This window comes from Piliocolobus tephrosceles, chromosome 10 (genome assembly GCF_002776525.5).
Source record: "Piliocolobus tephrosceles isolate RC106 chromosome 10, ASM277652v3, whole genome shotgun sequence".
Taxonomy (NCBI): Eukaryota; Metazoa; Chordata; class Mammalia; order Primates; family Cercopithecidae; genus Piliocolobus; species Piliocolobus tephrosceles.
This window is the reverse complement of record NC_045443.1, coordinates 7,011,039-7,028,853: the sequence shown is the minus strand read 5'-3', so window position 1 is coordinate 7,028,853 and position 17,815 is coordinate 7,011,039. Positions and strand designations below refer to the sequence as shown.

At 48.4% G+C, this 17,815-nt stretch overlaps 1 protein-coding gene across 6 annotated transcripts; it reads left to right on the top strand.

Annotated features, from left to right (window-relative positions):
• The first annotated feature begins 1,087 nt into the window (after window positions 1-1,087).
• Window positions 1,088-14,242, top strand: ING4 (inhibitor of growth family member 4). 6 transcript variants are annotated; one of them, XM_023232462.2, is made up of 8 exons: window positions 1,088-1,161; window positions 7,417-7,488; window positions 11,442-11,608; window positions 11,786-11,900; window positions 12,067-12,172; window positions 12,415-12,562; window positions 13,438-13,499; window positions 13,584-14,242. In XM_023232462.2, the coding sequence occupies exons 1-8, from the start codon at window positions 1,125-1,127 to the stop codon at window positions 13,621-13,623; spliced, it is 747 nt and encodes a 248-aa protein (XP_023088230.1). In that variant the 5' UTR covers window positions 1,088-1,124; the 3' UTR covers window positions 13,624-14,242. The 6 variants fall into 6 exon arrangements, with proteins under 6 accessions (XP_023088230.1, XP_023088229.1, XP_023088233.1 ...); XM_023232461.2 differs by having other exon boundaries at window positions 1,092-1,161; window positions 12,064-12,172; XM_023232465.2 differs by having other exon boundaries at window positions 1,100-1,161; window positions 11,786-11,891.
• Window positions 14,243-17,815: the final 3,573 nt, after the last annotated feature.

Here is a 17,815-nt window from a genome sequence, read left to right as displayed (position 1 = left end):
CTGGCAACTAGCTAGCCAACTAGCCCAGTAGTGATAGTGCTGCATCACTCGACCCCTTCAGAATTATGATGCTGACATCACATATAAACAAAAGGAAAGCATGAGGTTTCCCCCTTAGAGAGTAGCAAGAGGTGCCAGGCACAGTGGCTCACGCCTGTAATCCCAGCACTTTGAGAGGCTGAGGAGGGCAGATCGCCTGAGGTCGGGATTTCAAGACCAGCCTGACCAACATGGAGAAACCCCGTCTCTACTAAAAATACAAAATTAGCCAGGCGTGATGATGTATGCCTGTAATCCCAGCTACATGGGAGGCTGAGGCAGGAGAATCGCTTGAACCCGGGAGGTGGAGGTTGCGGTGAGCCATGATCACGCCGTTGCACTCCAGCCTAGGCAACAAGAGTGAAAATTCTCTCAAAAAAAAAAAAGTAGCAAGAGGGCAACGTCAGAAGTAATATTTTATATATGAAAGTATTCGAGTGTAAAGTACAGGAGCTCTGACAAAAGATGTTCAGAATTATAGCATTATTGTCATTATTTGTATTTATAAGTAGAAAGTTGATAATCTTTCTCAAGCTAAAAAAAATAATGCTGGGGGAGGTGGTGTTTGTGTGAGTGAAAAGAAATGCAAAGGGTTTGAATCTCTCAAGGCTTGATACTCTTCCCCAACTTCCTTAAGAAACTAACTGGCTTGAAAAAAGTCATATTCTGCAAAGAGGGAAAAAAAGCTGTATCTTCCAGTCGCTGAGAAGGAATGTTTACACAATGTAAGCCTAAAGTGAACAGTTACCCTTGCACCGATTACCATACATTCCCGTTTTGGAGGGAAAAAAAGTTTGCCCGAGAATGCAAAATGGCGACCTTCAGTGACGTCATACCTGTCTCGGTCGCGTCCTGGGGTCTCTGTAAGGGCGGAAGCGGGCTACAGCTGCCTCACTATGGGCGGTCGTGGCTACCGTGCAAAAGGAAAAGTTTCAGCGTCGGGCGGATGTGTACCGGCGGTAACATAGTAAGGGCGGAAGTTCTCCTTTTAAGGGCGGAAAGGCTTTAGCCCCAAAATGGCTTCGGACCCTGTCGCGTTAAGTCACTTCCGGGGCGGATCGGAAGTTGCTTTGTTTTGCTTCGAGATGGCTGCGGGGATGTATTTGGAACATTATCTGGACAGTAAGAGCAGGCTGGAGGTGGGGGTCGGGGCTGTAGAGGGGTGCGGGGATCAGGGATGAGAAGATCTGTAGCCCTTATGTCCCAGTGACGAGAAGGTTACAATTGTGAGGGGGTTCTGTAGCAGGAAATATTGGAGGGTGCGGAGAAAGAGGGGGCGGGGCAGCAGGATCGAGGCCCCGCTGTTGGGGGTAGACGAGGGAGGGGCTGCGGTGTGGGGATTAGGGACGTGTCTTGAAGGGCTAGTGTGCATGGCCGGGAAGATAATTGCTGCCCCCATTCTCCAGCGTCTCCAGCCTCAGGGTAGATTTTTTTCCTATAGTCGTTCAGAATCGTTATCACCCACTGCCATTTGGAGCAGCGGTGAAGACCTCTCCTCCACCCCATTCTTCCTCAGAAGTGGCTTCTCGTGGGGTTGAGAGTGGTGGTGATGAGTGACCACTGTCAGATGATGAGCTGGAACGCTTCTCTTCATGGAGTAAAGATCTAATTCCCATCAAATGAATTTCTGGTGTTATGCCATTTATGTAAACCACCCCTGCTGCACAAAGCCTGTCACCCTATGCGCTTACATTTGTTTTAGGGCCTGGAGTCATTTATTCAACAAATACTTATTGAGGTCCTACTATGGGTCAGACATAATGGCAGGCACTAGGGGTAGAAAAATGAGTAAGACAAGGCCCCTGCCCTCAAGAAGCTCTCGATCTAGAAGGAAACAGATTCTGCGAGTAATTGTAAAACACTGTGACAAGTGAAATAATGGAAATACATTAAAAAGGACATTTGGTAGGCAACACTGGAGAAAAAGGGGGTAATTACCTGGCGATGTAGGAAAAGCTTTACAGGGGAGGTGATGTTTGAATAGGGTCTTGAAGGTTATTTGCCAGTGAGGAGAGAAAAAGGGAATTCTAGGTTGGAGAAAGTGTCTGCAAAGGTACTGTGATAGGTTTGTGGCAAGGTCAAGGGTGTTTGATATTTATGATTCAGAGGTCAGCGTATTGGATATTTATGACTCTAAGGTAAGAAATTGAGAAACGAGACTGGAGAAAGAAGCTGAGGCTAGATTGGAAGTTTGCATTTTAAAGTACAATGTGATTTTTATAAAGGAAAATGACTAATAGATGGTAAATTGGAGCATGATATCAATGATAACAGAGATCAATTAGTGATAACATTCCAGGACAGAGATAAGAACCTGGTTTTAGAGAGTTATGGAAGTATTTAGGAGTTAAATATGAAAGGACTGACTGAATGACTGAGTGGTTGAGAGAGAAGGAAGAATCTAAGGTGGCTTCCTCCTGCTTAGAAAGTGAGGTAGGCAGGCTGGGCACAGAATCTTATGCCGGTAATCCCAGCGCTTTGAGAGGCCAAGGCGGGCAGATCACTTGAGGTCAGGAGTTTGAAACTAGCCTGGCCAACATGGTGAAACCAGTCTCTACTTAAAAAAAAAAAAAAATTTATCTGGGCATGGTAGCATGTGACTCTAATCCCAGCTACTTGGGAGGCTGAGTCAGGAGAATCACTTGAACCCAGGAGGTGAAGATTGCAGTGAGCCAAGATCATGCCACTGCACTCCAGCCTGGGCGACAGAGAGAGACTCCGTGTCCCTCTAAAAAAAAAAAACAAACAAACAAACATGTGGCCAGGCGAGGTGGCTCAAGCCTGTAATCTCAACACTTTGGGAGGCCGAGGCGGGCAGATCACGAGGTCAGGAGATGGAGACCAGCCTGGCTAACATGGTGAAACCCCGTCTCTACTAAAAATACAAAAAAATTAGTTGGGCGTGGTGGCGGGCACCTGTAGTCCCAGCTACTCAGGATGCTAAGGCAGGAGAATCGCTTAAACCTGGGAGGGGGAGGTTGCAGTGAGCCGAGATCGCGCCACTGCACTCCAGCCTGAGCAACAGAGTGGTGAGACTCCGTCTCAAAACAAAAACAAAAAGGCTGGGAGTGGTGGCTCACGCCTGTAATCCTAGCACATTGGGAGGCTGAGATGAGTGGATCACGTGAGGTCAGGAGTTCAAGACCAGCCTGGCTAACATGGTGAAACCATCTCCACTAAAAATACAAAAATTAGCTGGGTGTGGTGGCAGGCGCCTGTAATCCCAGCTACTTGGGAGGCTGGGTCACAAGAATCCTTTGAACCCGAGATTGTGCCATTGCACTCCAGCCTGGGTGACAAGAGCGACATTGCACCTCAAAAGAAAAGAAAAGAAAGTTAGAGGAGAAAAGATCATGCCAACTGCTGCAGAGATATTTTTTAGGATAGGTTTAATAACACCGTTAGATTTGGTAAATCAGCGGTGACTTAATCTTGTGAACTGGTGGTAGCAGACCTGAAGTTGTAGGTTTAAACAGTAGAGGCATTTTATTTTTTTTAATTTATTTTGTTTTAGGTGTTTTTGTTTGTTTGTTTGTTTTTGAAACGGAGTCTCGCTCTGTCACCCAGGCTGGAGCGCAATGATGCAATCTTGGCCCACTGCAACCTCTGCCTCCTGGGTTCAAGCAATTCTCCTGCCTCAGCCTCCCGAGTAGCTGGGACTACAGGTGCCCGCCACCATACCCAGATAATTTTTGTATTTTTAGTAGAGATAGGGTTTCACCGTGTTGGCCAGGCTGGTCTTGAATTCCCGATCTCAGGTGAGCCACCCACCTTGGCCTCCCAAAGTTTTGGGATTACAGGCATGAGCCACCGTGCCAGGCATTTTATTTTTAATATATATATTTAATTTTTTAGACACAGAATCTGGTCATGTTGCCCAGGCTGGTCTCAAACTCCTGAGATCAAGTGATCTGCCAGCCTTGGCCTCCCAGAGTGCTGGGATTAGAGGCGTGAGCCCCTGTGCCCGGCCAGTAGAGGCATTTTTAAAGTTTTAGGTGGAGTCTTGGGAAGAGATTTTTCTTGTACTGAGGGGACAAATATTCATGCATTTATTCAAGTATTTTACTGAGTACTTGCTCTTTGCAAGTCATAGTTCTAAACACTAGGGAAACAGGAGAGAATATGATAGCCATGTTCGGCCTGGGGAGACAGATACCAAATAACTAATTACACAATTATTATTTTTTTATTTTTTGAAACAGTCTTGCTCTTTTGCCCAGGCTGCAACCTCCACCTCCCTGGTTCAAACAATTGTCCTGCCTCAGTCTCCGAAGTAGCTGGAACTACAAGCACAGACCACCATGCCCATCTAATTTTCTTTCTTTCTTTTTTTTTTTTTTGAGACGGCGTCTCGCACTGTCATCCAGGCTGGAGTGCAGTGGCACGATCTCAGCTCGTTGAAAGCTCTGCCTCCCGGGTTCACACCTTTCTCCTGCCTCAGCCTCCTGAGTAGCTGTGGGACCACAGGCACCCGCCACCATGCTCAGCTAATTTTTTTGTATTTTTAGTAGAGACGGGGTTTCACCGTGTTAGCCAGGATGGTCTCGATCTCCTGACCTCGTGATCCACCGTCCTCAGCCTCCCAAAGTGTTGGGATTACAGGCGTGAGCCACGGCACCTGGCCTAATTTTTGTTTTGTTTTGTTTTTGAGATGGAGTCTCGTTCTGTCGCTCAGGCTGGAGTGAAGTGGTGCAATCTCAGCTCACTGCAACCTTCACCTCCCGGATTTAAGCAGTTCTTGTGCCTCAGCCTCTCAAGTATTTGGGATTACAGGTTTCACCCTGTTGGCCAGGCTGGTCTTGAACTCCTGACTTTAAGTGAGCCACCCACCTCGGCCTCCCAAAGTGCTAGGATTACAGGTGTGAGCCACCGTGCCTGGCCCTAATTTTTGTATTATTAGTAGAGATGAGGTTTTGCCAGGTTGCCTAGGCTGGTCTTGAACTCCTCGCCTTGAGGGATCCACCTGCCTTCCAGAGTGCTGGATTACAGGCGTGGGCCACTGCGCCCAGCCAACTAATTACACATTTATTTAATGACAGTTGGATAAGTGCTTTAAAAAGGTAGATAGAACACCTTGACATAGATGTAGGGCAGTTCACAGAGCCTAGGAAAGTTGAGTTTGAGCTGAAGTTTGGAAGAACGAACGGGAATTTAATAGGCCAAGAGGGATGGGGTGGAAGGGATGAGGAAAAGCAAGCAGTGCCTTCCAGCTAGAGAGAACAGCATGTGGAAGGCCGAGTGGCAGGAGCAGAGGCCAGTTTGAGGCAGTGAGAGGAGGCCAGTATGGGCAGAGCAGAGCACAAAGGGAGACAGACGTGAGTTAAGGCTGGTGTGAGGTAAGCAAGGGCCAGAAAGCGCAGCACATCTTCAGAGCAGTAGGAGGTTGCCAGAAGCTTATAAGCTGGAGAGTGACTTGATGAGGTTTGCATGTTTTATTTTTGTGTTTTGTTTTTGTTTTTGTTTTTTTGAGTCAGTGTCTTGCTCTATCATCCAGGCTGGAGCGCATTGACGTGATCTCGGCTCACTGAAACCTCTACCTCCCGGGTTCAAGGGATTCTCGTGCCCCAGCCTCCCAAGTAGCTGGGATTACAGGCGTGTGCACCAAGCCCAGCTAAGTTTTTGTATTTTTGGTAGAGATGGGGTTTCACCATGTTGCCCAGGCTGGTCTTGAACTCCTCAGCTCAGCTGATCCATCCACCTGGGGCCTCCCAAAGTGCTGGGATTATAGGCATGAGCCACTGTGCCTGGCCAGGTTTGCATTTTTTAAAAAGGACATTCTGGCTGCTATATGGAAGTAGATTGGAAGTGTTATGTGTATAATAGAGGATACCAGGAGACTATTTGTAATTTGAGGACAAAGAGCTTGGAGGCAGAGATTAAAAATAAAAGAAAGGGCCTGGGCTTAGTGGCTCATGTCTGTAATCCCAGCACTTTGGGAGACCAAGGCGGGAGGATCACCTGAGGCCAGGAGTTCAAGACCAGTCTGGCCAAAATGGTGAAACCCTGTGTCTACTAAAAATACAAAAATTAGTCGGGTGTGGTGGCACCCTCCTGTAGTCCCAGCTACTCCGGAGGCTGAGGCAGGAGAATCACTTGAACCCGGGAGGCGGAGGTTGCAGTGAGCCAAGATTGTGCCACTGTACTCCAGCCTGGGCAACAGAGCAAGACTCTGTCTCAAAAAACAAAAAAGGAAAGGGAAGGGAAGAGCTTTTTTTTTTTTTCTTTTTCTTTTTGAGACAGAGTCTCACTCTGTCACCAGGCTGTAGTGCAGTGGTGCAATCTTGGCTCACTGCAACCTCCACATCCCAGGTTCAAGTGATTCTCCTGCCTCAGCCTCCTGAGTAGCTGGGATTACAGGTACGCGCCACCACACCCAGCTAATTTTTATATTTTTAGTAGAGACAGGCTTTCGCCATGTTGGCCAGGCTGATCTCAAACTCCTGACCTCGTGATCCACCCGCCTCAGCCTCCCAAAGTACTGGGATTACATGTAGGCTTGAGCCACCACACCTGATGGGAAGAGCGTTTGTAAAGGAAGGTCACTGAAGGTGAAAAGGGTGGGATAGCCGTGCAGAAATGGAAAGGTTTTGTAGAGAAAGAGTTAAGCATGGCCTGTCATGAGAGAACTGATAAATCCTGTCACAGATAAATCCAGAGGTTCAGAGGAAGGAAAACTGAGCTGCACTTTATTTTTTGTTTGTTTGGTGTTTGTTTGTTTGTTTTTTTTTTTGAGACGAAGTCTCCCTGTCTCCCAGGCTGGAGTGCAGTGGCACGATCTTGGATCACTGCAAGCTCTGCTTCCCAGGTTCTTGCTATTCTCCCGCCTCTGCCTCCCGAGTAGCTGGGACTACAGGCGCCCGCCACCACGCCGAGCTAACTTTTTGTATTTTTAGTAGAGATGGGGTTTCACCATGTCAGCCAGGATGGTCTTGATATCCTGATCTCGTGATCCGCCTGCCTTGGCCTCCCAAAGTGCTGGGATTACAGGTGTGAGCCACCGCGCCCGGCCATTTGTTTTTGAGGCAGGGTCTTGTTCTATCACCCAGGCTGGAGTGCAGTGGCTCGATCACGGCTCACTGCAACCTCTGCCTCCTGGATTCAAGTGATTCTCATGCCTCAGCCTCCCAAGTAGCTGGGATTAGAGGTGCACACCATCACACCAGGCTAATTTTCATATTTTTAATAGAGATGGGGGGTCTCGCTATGTTGGCCAGGCTGGTCTTGAACTCCTGGCCTTGAGGGATCCACCCCCTCGGCCTCCCAAAGTGCTAGGATTACAGGCATGAGCCACCATGTCCAGCCTGAACTGCACTTTAAAAGGAGCTGTAAGGCCTGTGCACAGTCAGTCCTGTGATTCTCTGTTTCTCTCTTCCCTAGGTATTGAAAACCTTCCCTTTGAATTACAGAGAAACTTTCAGCTCATGAGGGACCTGGACCAAAGAACAGAGGGTACGTATAGAGTAAAAAGTTTTGGTATAAAATGAGTGTGTGTAATCATTTATTTTTCTACTTGATGTTACCATATCATCTGGTATGATCTGGAGAACTGTGACTTCTCTCTCTTTTTTTATGCTCTTGGAATTCTTAAAACAGGATAATGATCCTCATTTCTGTATCAGCTTTTTCATAACAAAGAGTGTTGTGAAAACACCGTAAGAATTCAAAGATGCTATGTTCTTTATATCTTCCTCAAGAAGAATTAGCCAGGCGTGGTGGCTCACACCTGTAATCCCAGCACTTTGGGAGGCCTGGACTGGCAGATAACTTAAGGCTAGGAGTTTGAGACCAGCCTGGCCACATGGTGAAATCCCATCTCTACTAAAAATACAAAAATTAGCCAGGTGTGGTGGCATGTGCCAGTAATCCCAGCTACTTGGGAGGCTGAGACATGAGAATCGTTTGAACCTGGGAGGTGGAGGTTGTAGTGAGCCAAAATCATGCCACATGCCACTGCACTCCAGCCTAGGCAACAGAGCAAGACTCTGTCTCAAAAAAAAAAAAAAAAAAGAAAGGAAGAATTAAAGAAAATCAACTCGAGTCATTTCTGCTCTCCACGTTTGATACATTTATAGGATGACTAGAATGTTTCTACTTCTCTGCATTGTTAATGTTACTGTCACAAATTCCCAGTGTGACTTTAGACTGCAACATATGTTAGTAGATGGGAGGTTTGCTATATGAGAAGTCCTTAAAAAGAGAAAGAAAAAAGAAAAGAAAGAGAGGAAAGAAAAAAAGATCTCTACACCGTTCACACTTACAGAAGCATTAGATACCATCTCCAGCCTTGAACATTGAGCAAATTTGGCTGCATTGGGGCATTCACTTGGTTTCTTCAAATCAAAGATGTCTATTGGAGCTATTCCCGTACCCACTGAAGGATCTGTAGTCTTGTCTTCCATTCTGTGTAGCCATATTCAAGGATGTAACAGGTTGGTTTTGAGATACATGAAGCTGTGTCTTAAGTTGCTCTTGAGTTTACACATGAAAAGGTGAACATCATCGAAAACCCTGGATGTAGTTCCCTGAGAACTGCCTGCCGAATGGTGAGAATCAGATTGCTTTTTTTGTAATACAGTTGTAACGCTTGAGTTCATGCACGGAAAGACCAGTTGGAGATTATGGAACTATATGCTTTTTCAGCTTCTTCCAAGGGCCCGGAATGAATGGAGTATAAACAGTATATTCACAGATCCTTCTGGTTATCTGTTGGTGCACTACGTTAGAGTCAGACTTGTCTCTTTCAACTGACATATTTATGAGTCCTACATAAATATCAGTAAACATCTATAGACTCAATGTCCTGGGACATTACCATTCTTCCAATGTTAAAACATTTGGGGCCGGATGCGGTGGCTCACACCTGTAATCCCATCACTTTGGGAGGCAGAGGCAGGTGAGTCTCCTGAGGTCAGGAGTTTGAGACCAGCCTGGCCCACATGGTGAAACCCTGTCTCTACTAAAAATACAAAAATTAGTCGGGTGTGGTGGCGCATGCCTGTAATCCCAGCTACTGGGGAGGCTGATGCAGGAGAATCACTTGAACCTGGGAGGTGGAGGTTGCACTGAACTGAAATCACACCACTGCACTCCAGCCTGGGTAACACAGTGAGACTTGGTCTCAAATAAATAAATAAATAATAAAATAAAATAAAACATTTGGGAGGCCGGGTGCGGTGGCTTATGCCTGTAATCCCAGTACTTTGGGAGGCCAAGGCAGGCAGATCACTTGAGGTCAGAACTTTGAGACCAGCCTGGCCAACATGGTGAAACCACATCTCTACTAAAAATACAAAAATTAGCCAGATATGGTGGCGCACACCTATAGTCCCAGCTACTTGGGAGACTGAGGCACGAGAATCCCTTGAACCCAGGAGGCAGAGGTTGAGGTGAGCCAAGATCATGCCACTGCACTCTAGCCAGGGCAACAGAGGGAGACTCCGTCTCAAACGTGTTCGGAACAATATCTAAGATGGACAAACAGGAAAAAAAAAGTGATGGAAAATAAAATAAGTTGCAATGATGAGCCAAATAGGGTGGACAGCCTGGGTGCAGTGGCTCACACCTGTAATCCCAACACTTTGGGAGGCTGAGGCAAGTGGATTGTTTGAGCTCAGAAGTTCAAGACCGGCCTGGGAAGTATAGTGCGACCTCATCTCTACAAATAATGTTTTAAAAAAAATTATCAGAGTGTGGTGGCTTGTGCCTATAGTCCCAGCTACTCCAGAGGCTGAGGTGGGAGGATCATTTGAGCCCAGAAGTCGAGACTGCAGTGTGATCCATGCCATTACACTCCATCCAACCTGGTCAATAGAGTGAGACCCTGTCGCAAAAAAAAAAAAAAAAAAAAAAGAATAGAAAGATAAGCAGAGGCCGGGCGCGGTGGCTCAAGCTTGTAATCCCAGCACTTTGGGAGGCCGAGACGGGTGGATCGCGAGGTCAGGAGATCGAGACCATCCTGGCTAATACAGTGAAACCCCATCTCTACTAAAAATGCAAAAAAATTAGCCGGGCGTGGCGGCGAGTGCTTGTAGTCCCAGCTACTAGGGAGGCTGAGGCAGGAGAATGGTGTGAACCTGGGAGGTGGAGCTTGCAGTGAGCCTAGATTGCGCCACTGCACTCCAGCCTGGGCGACTGAGCGAGACTCCGTCTCCAAAAAAAAAAAGAAAGATAAGCAGAATTGGCCGGGTGCGGTGGCTCAAGCCTGTAATCCCAGCACTTTGGGAGGCTGAGACGGGCGGATCGCGAGGTCAGGAGATCGAGACCATCCTGGCTAACATGGTGAAACCCCGTCTCTACTAAAAAATACAAATATACATATATATATAGCCGGGCGTGGTGGCGGGCGCCTGTAGTCCCAGCTACTCGGGAGGCTGAGGCAGGAGAATGGCGTAAACCCGGGAGGCGGAGCTTGCAGTGAGCTGAGATCGGGCCACTGCACTCCAACCCGGGCGACCGAGCGAGACTCCGTCTCAAAAAAAAAAAAAAAAAAGATAAGCAGAATTGTTACATGGATGTTGGAGTAAGGTTTAATTTTAAATTGTATTATATACCCAACTACTCAGGAGGCAAAGTGATAGAATCACTTGAGGACAGGAGTTGGAGGCCAGCCTAGGCAACAAAAATAAGAAAGAACCTGCGCCTGCCTCTGAGAATAAATAGATTTGGCCAGGCATGGTGGCTCACCCCCTATAATCCCAGCACTTGGGGAGGCTGAGGCAGGCAGATTGCTTGAGTCCAGGAGTTCGAGACCAGCCTAGGTAATGTGGAGAAACCCTGTCTCTACAAAAAAATAGAAAAAATTAGCCCGGCGTGGTGGTGCCTGAGATGGGAGGATCACCAGAGCTCAGGAAGTTGAGGCTGCAGTGAGCCATGATCGCGCCACTGCTCTCCAGCCTGGGCGACAGAGACCCTGTGTCAAAAAGAAAAAATACTAATAATTTAAAAACGTATGATACTGATATACAGACTTGGAAACCAGCAACAGCAGATGACTCAGCCTGATTTGCGGCAGACAGAACTGCTGTGGGATGTTTTTGAGAAGGAAACAATGGCTTCTGAGACAAAATTCAAGAAGCAGCAAGCCCTTCAAAGAAGCATCTTCAAACATGGACAAAAATATACCTCATATTAATGTGGTGTGCAGAGGATCCCTTGCTGTGTTTCAATAATTTAAATTCCCACTATGATAGCAATGTTTTCAGCACCTTGAACGGACCTTTAAGGCAAATATTGTCAGTATGTTCCATTACTTGAGTGCATAGCACAGTACCTCTGAACATGCAGTACTTTTTAGTTGGAAGGTTATGCTAGTCAATGGAAAAGGTGCAAAGAACAAGAGGAAGAAATGTGTTTCACCTAGCCACTCAGGGGCCATTGTGACCAGGCCTCTGTCTCTGTTGTAGACCTGAAGGCTGAAATTGACAAGTTGGCCACTGAGTATATGAGTAGCGCCCGCAGCCTGAGCTCCGAGGAAAAATTGGCCCTTCTCAAACAGATCCAGGAAGCCTATGGCAAGTGCAAGGAATTTGGTGACGACAAGGTGCAGCTTGCCATGCAAACCTATGAGATGGTAATGGCCCTGTTCATGGCTCCCCACCTAATTCCCATCTAATCCTCAGGGTCTTAGACCCCTCCTTCAACTGTGTTATCTGTTTGGGGTCTGTGAGATCCCTAAACTCTGCCTTAACCTATTTTCTTTCATTGGAGATAGTTTAGTACCTCTCCTTTCTCCTTCCTTTCCACCCAGGTGGACAAACACATTCGACGGCTGGACACAGACCTGGCCCGTTTTGAGGCTGATCTCAAGGAGAAACAGATTGAGTCAAGTGACTATGACAGCTCTTCCAGCAAAGGCAAAAAGAGTGAGGAGGGGGGCGGGGCTGTGAGAGGTGGGGCGAGGATTCAAAGGGAGAAGTCAGCTCTTCATCTGGTGGGAAGTGGAGCGCCAGGTTGGAAACGGGGAGAGAAGAGGACTTAACCCACCTTTCTATCTCCCTGCCTTCTGGCTTTCCCCCTCTTCCCTAGAAGGCCGGACTCAGAAGGAGAAGAAAGCTGCTCGTGCTCGTTCCAAAGGGAAAAACTCAGATGAAGAAGCCCCCAAGACTGCCCAGAAGAAGTTAAAGCTCGTGCGCACGTGAGTGTATCAGGGAGCCCTTTGCTAGACGACATCCTCTTCTCTCCCGGTGCCCCCTCCCAGCCTGCACCGCCCCCTGCCGTTTTCTATATCTCTGCGCCAAGAACTCTTCTTATCATTTTGGTATCTGCTGGAGAAGCCACAAGTCGTGTGCCCTACCAGGATCTCCTGCCACCTCCGAAAGCCTCAGGCTTTAGCTTCCCTTTCTGCAGATGACACTTTCTCTTCCTCTTGGCATGCAGAAGTCCTGAGTATGGGATGCCCTCAGTGACCTTTGGCAGTGTCCACCCCTCTGATGTGTTGGATATGCCTGTGGATCCCAACGAACCCACCTATTGCCTTTGTCACCAGGTCTCCTATGGAGAGATGATTGGCTGTGACAACCCTGATGTGAGAAACATTTTGCCTCAGGATGGGGGGTTGTGAGGGGCATGAAGGGAGTGGGTACAAGAGGAAAAAATCCCACAGTTGAGTACTGGGACTTCAGAGTAGAAGAAAGATGGGCTGGGCGTGGTGACTCTTGCCTGAAATCCCAGCACTTTGGGAGGCTGAGGCAGGCAGATCACGTGAGGTCAGGAGTTTGAGACCACCTGGCTAACAGTGAAACCCCTTCTCTAACTAAAAATACAAAAATTAGCTGAGCATAGTGGCACACGACTGTAATCCCAGCTACTCGGGAGGCTGAGGCAAGAGGCAGGAAAATTGCTTGAACCTGGGAGGCACAGGTTGCAGTGAGCTGAGATCATGCCACTGCACTCCAGCCTGGGCGACAGAGCAAGACTCTGTCTCAAAAAAAAAACCTGAAAGCCTGGCGCTGTGGCTCATGCCTGTAATCCCAGCATGTTGGGAGGCCAAGGTGAGCGGATCACTTAAGATCAGGAGTTCCAAGACCTGCTTGGCCAACACAGTGAAACCCCGTCTCTACTAAAAATACAAAAATTAGCCAGGCATGGTAGTGTGTGCCTGTAATCTCAGCTGCTCGGGAGGCTGAGGCAGGAGAATCGCTTGAACTTGGGAGGCAGAGGTTGCGGTGAGCTGAGATCATGTCATTGCACTCCAGCCTGGGCAACAGAGTGAGACTCTGTCTCAAAAAGAAAAAAAGAATAGAAGGAAGATGGTGGGAACTGGTTGACCTTGGGACTTCCAAGAATTCTCCAAAAGGATGGAGTCAAGGACAGGATGTTCCTAAGGAATCTGGAGGGGCTTTCTCTCCTTCCTCTGGCCCATCCTGGCCCCTAACTACTGCTTCTTTCTTCCTCTTCCAGTGTTCCATTGAGTGGTTCCATTTTGCCTGTGTGGGGCTGACGACCAAGCCTCGGGGGAAATGGTAAGTGGCAGGAATGGGAGGGTCCCTAAGTTGAGTGGTCAAGGGCGTTCTCCCTTTCACTCACTTTTCTCTCCCCTTCTCCAGGTTTTGCCCACGCTGCTCCCAAGAACGGAAGAAGAAATAGATAAAGGCCTTGGATTCCAACACAGTTTCTTCCACGTCCCCTGACTTGGGCTAGTGGGCAGAGGAATGCCTGTGCTGGGGCCAGGGGTTCAGGGAGAAGTGGATGGCACACTACTGTCATCCCTTCTCCTCCCCTCTCCCTACTCCCGGTGCTGAGGCTGCATCAAACCCTGGTAGGGAGGGGTGCCGCAGCCACTGACGGTACGTGCTCTCCTTCAGCCCTCTCCCTTCGGAGGGACGTGGCCTTGCCCACTGCCCTTTTGCCTCCATGCTGAGGTTGGTGCTGTATTTCAGAGGGAGGGTCCTTTGCATTCCCCTTGCTTTGTATTTAAGGACTGGGGCATAGCATGGGGGCAGCCCCCAGACCCCTGCATCCCCCTCCTCCTGTGGGGAGGGCTAGGTGTGATCAACACTTTTCTTCTCCATTCCCTTCCTGCTTTTTTCATGGTGGGGGATCCACCAGGTCATCTAGGCTCTGGCCCTAGTTGAAGGGGCACCCCTTCCTCTGTGCCAAGAGGATTCATCCTGGCCTTGTGAATGGGAGAGGGGGCAAGGTGGAATGCAGATAACTCACATGTAAAAGGAACTTGGGTAGGTAAATAAAAGCTATATATGTTGGCCTGCTGTGTTTATTGTAGAGACGCTGTTTTAGTAAACGTGCTGAGCATTCTTTTTGCATCCTCTGGGTTGGATACGATGTGAGAGGACGGCATGCCAGAATTAGGACACCACATGAAACCAGAGTGGTGCCTCTGTCCGAGAACCCACAAGTTCTCAACTTGGGAAAGACAGAGGTGCTAGAGGGTGGGCCTCAGACCAGGGGTCTCCAAAACTTTGTAAATTGTGCATCTTTTTTCCATAAAACATCTTTCACTTAATTTCCAATAAATGATGTATTTGTGCTATACATGTGTACTGCTATACTATACATTAGCTTGACTTTTTTTTTTTTTCTTTGATGCAAAGTCTCACTCTATTGCCAGCCTGGAGTGCAGTGGCGTGATCTCAGCTCACTGCAGTCTCCGCCTCCCAGGTTCAAGTGATTCTCCTGCTTCAACCTCCTAAGTAGCTAGGATTATAGGCATGTGCCACCACATCAGCTAATTCTTGTATTTTTAGTAGAGACGGGGTTTTAACATGTTGGCCAGGCTGGCCTCGAACTCCGAACCTCAGGTGATCCGCCCACCTCAGCCACCCAGAGTGCTGGGATTACAGGTGTGAGCCACCGCACCCAGCCTGTTTATTTTTTTGAGACGGAGTGTCGCTCTTTCACCCAGGCTGGAGTGCAGTGGTGCGATCTCAGCTCACTGCAACCTCTGCCTCCCAGGTTCAAGTGGTTCTCCTGCCTCACCCTCTCGAGTAGCTGGGATTACAGGCATCCACAACCATGCCCAGCTCATTTTTGTATTTTTGGTGGAGATGGGGTTTCGCCATGTTGGCTAGGCTAGTCTTGAACTCCTGACCTCAGGTGATCCACCTGCCTTGGCCTCCCAAAGTGTTAGGATTACAGGCGTGAGTCACTGGGCCTGGCCTACTTTTTTTTTTTTTTAAAGAAATCAGCCTGGGCTCCGTGGCTTACGCCTGTAATCCCAGCACTTTGGGAGGCCAAGGCTGGCAGATCACGAGGTCAAGAGATGGAGACCATCCTGGCCAACATGGTGAAACTCCATCTCTACTAAAAATACAAAAATTAGCTGGGCATGGTGGCGGGCGCCTGTAGTCCCAGCCACTGCACTGAGCTGAGAGCAGCCATAATTTTTGTATTTTTAGTAGAGACTGGGTTTTACCTTTTTTTTTTTTTTTTAAGATGGAGTCTTACTCTGTCAGGCCGGAGTGCAGTGGCATGATCTCAGCTCACTGCAACCTCCGTCTCCCGGGTTTGAGCAATTCTGCTGCCTTAGCTTCCCAAGTAGCTGGGACTACAGGCACATGTCACCACGCCCGGCTAATTTTTTGTATTTCTAGTAGAGACAGGGTTTCACTGTGTTAGGATGGTCTCGATCTCCTTACCTGATGATTTGCACACCTCAGCCTCCCAAAGTGCTGGGATTACAGGCGTGAGCCATTGCACTGGCCGAGTTTCACCATTTTCGCTAGGCTGGTCTTGAACTCCTGACCTCAAGAGCTCCACCCTCCTTGGCCTCCCAAAGTGCTGGAATTCCAGGAATGAGCCACAGTGCCTGGTCTCTATTTTATTAATTTATTTTATTTTATTTTTTTTAAGACAGGGTCTCACTCTGTCACCCAGGCTGGAGCACAGTGGTGAGATCTCAGCTCACTGCAGCCTTGACCTCTGAAGACTCAGGTGATCCTCCTGCCTCAGCCTCCCCAAGTAGTAAGTGGGACAACAGGCATACACCACCACACCTGACAGTTTTTGCATTTTTTGTAGAGACGGGGTTTTGCCATGTTGCCCAGGCTGGTCTGGAACTCCTGAGCTCAAGGAATCCACCCACCTTGACCTCCTGAATGCTGGGATTACAGGCGTGAGCCACCAAGTCTGGCCCAAGACAATTTCTTGTTTTATTTATTTTTTATTTTTTTATTTTTTTGAGACAGAGTCTCGCTCTGTCCCCCAGGCTGGAGTGCAGTGGTGCTATCTCGGCTCACTGCAAGCTCCACCTCCCGGGTTCATGCCATTCTCCTTCCTCAGCCTCCCAAGTAGCTGGGACTACAGGCACCCGCCCCAGTGCCTGGCTAATTTCTTGTATTTTTAGTAGAGACGGGGTTTCACCTTGTTAGCCAGGATGGTCTCGATCTCCTGACCTCGTGATCCACCCACCTCGGCCTCCCAAAGTGCTGGGATTACAGGCTTGGGCCACCGCACCCGGCCTTTATTTTTCTTTTTTACTTTTTTTTTTTTGGGTGGGGATAGGGTCTCACTTTGTCACCCAGGCTGGAGAGCAGTGGCCTGACTTCACCTCACTGCAGCCTTGACCTCATAGGCTCAAGCAATCCTCCCACCTCAGCCCCCTAAGAAACTGGGACTACAGCCACGTGCCACCAAGCTTGGCTAATTTTTTGTATTTTTTGTAGAGATGAGGTTTCGTCCTGTTGCCCAAGCTGTAATTTCTCATTTTAAACACAAAACAGATACAAAAACAAAAGTTCTCCTCCCACACCTCAGTGGATTGTCTTACTCAATTACCCCTCAGAAACCACTTTCGTAGACCATTGAGCCACCCTCTTGTTTTCTCCTTGGACCCATTTTGCTCATGGAGGCGCCCTGCCTATTTCCTGCCCAGATAGGCCTTGACTTAGTTTTGCACATTCCATCTCTGCCTGTGCTTAGCTCTAGACCTCACGACCTGTTGGGCCACTTGCTTCCCTAAGCCCCAATTTCTCATCTGTAAAACGAATGATAGTGTATCCACCTTATGGGATTCCTATGGCAATTAAGTAAGGTAGTCCATGTAAAGACGCTAAGTGGCTGGCCACGGTGGCACCTGTAATCCCAGCACTTTGGGAGGCTGAGGTGGGCAGATCACTTGAGGTCAGGAGTTCAGGACCAGCCTGGCCAACATGGTGAACCCCAGTCTCTACTAAAAATACAAAACTTAGGCCGGGCATGGTGGCTCACGCCTGTAATCCCAGCACTTGGGGAGGCCGAGGCGGGCGGATCACAAGGTCAAGAGATCGAGACCATCTGGCCAACATGGTGAAACCCCATCTCTATTAAAAATACAAAAATTAGCTAGGCATGGTGGCGCACACCTGTAGTCCCAGCTACTCGGGAGGCTGAGGCAGGAAAATTGCTTGAACTTGGGAGGCAGAAGTTGCAGTGAGCTGATATCGCACCACTGCACTCCAGCCTGGGCAACAGAGCAAGACTCCGTCTCAAAAAAAAAAAACAAAAACAAAAAACAGGCGTGGTGGCGCGCACCTGTAATCCCAGCTACTCAGGAGGCTGAGGCAGGAGAATCACTTGAACCTGGGACGCTGAAGTTGCACTGAGAGACGGAAGAAAGAAAGAGAGAGAGAGAGAGGAGGAGAGGAGAGAGAGAGAAAGAAAGAAAAGAAAGAGAAAGCGAGAAAGAGGAAAAGAAAAGAAAGAGAAATAGACGCTAAGTGAAGATAGCTTTTGCCATCCCTACCATCTCGATGGGCTCAGGCCACTTGAGGGCCCTGAGAACCCGGCTGTCGAGCCCCCCCCCCCCCCCCCGCTCTTTGTGACGCGTGGGCGGTGCCCGCGT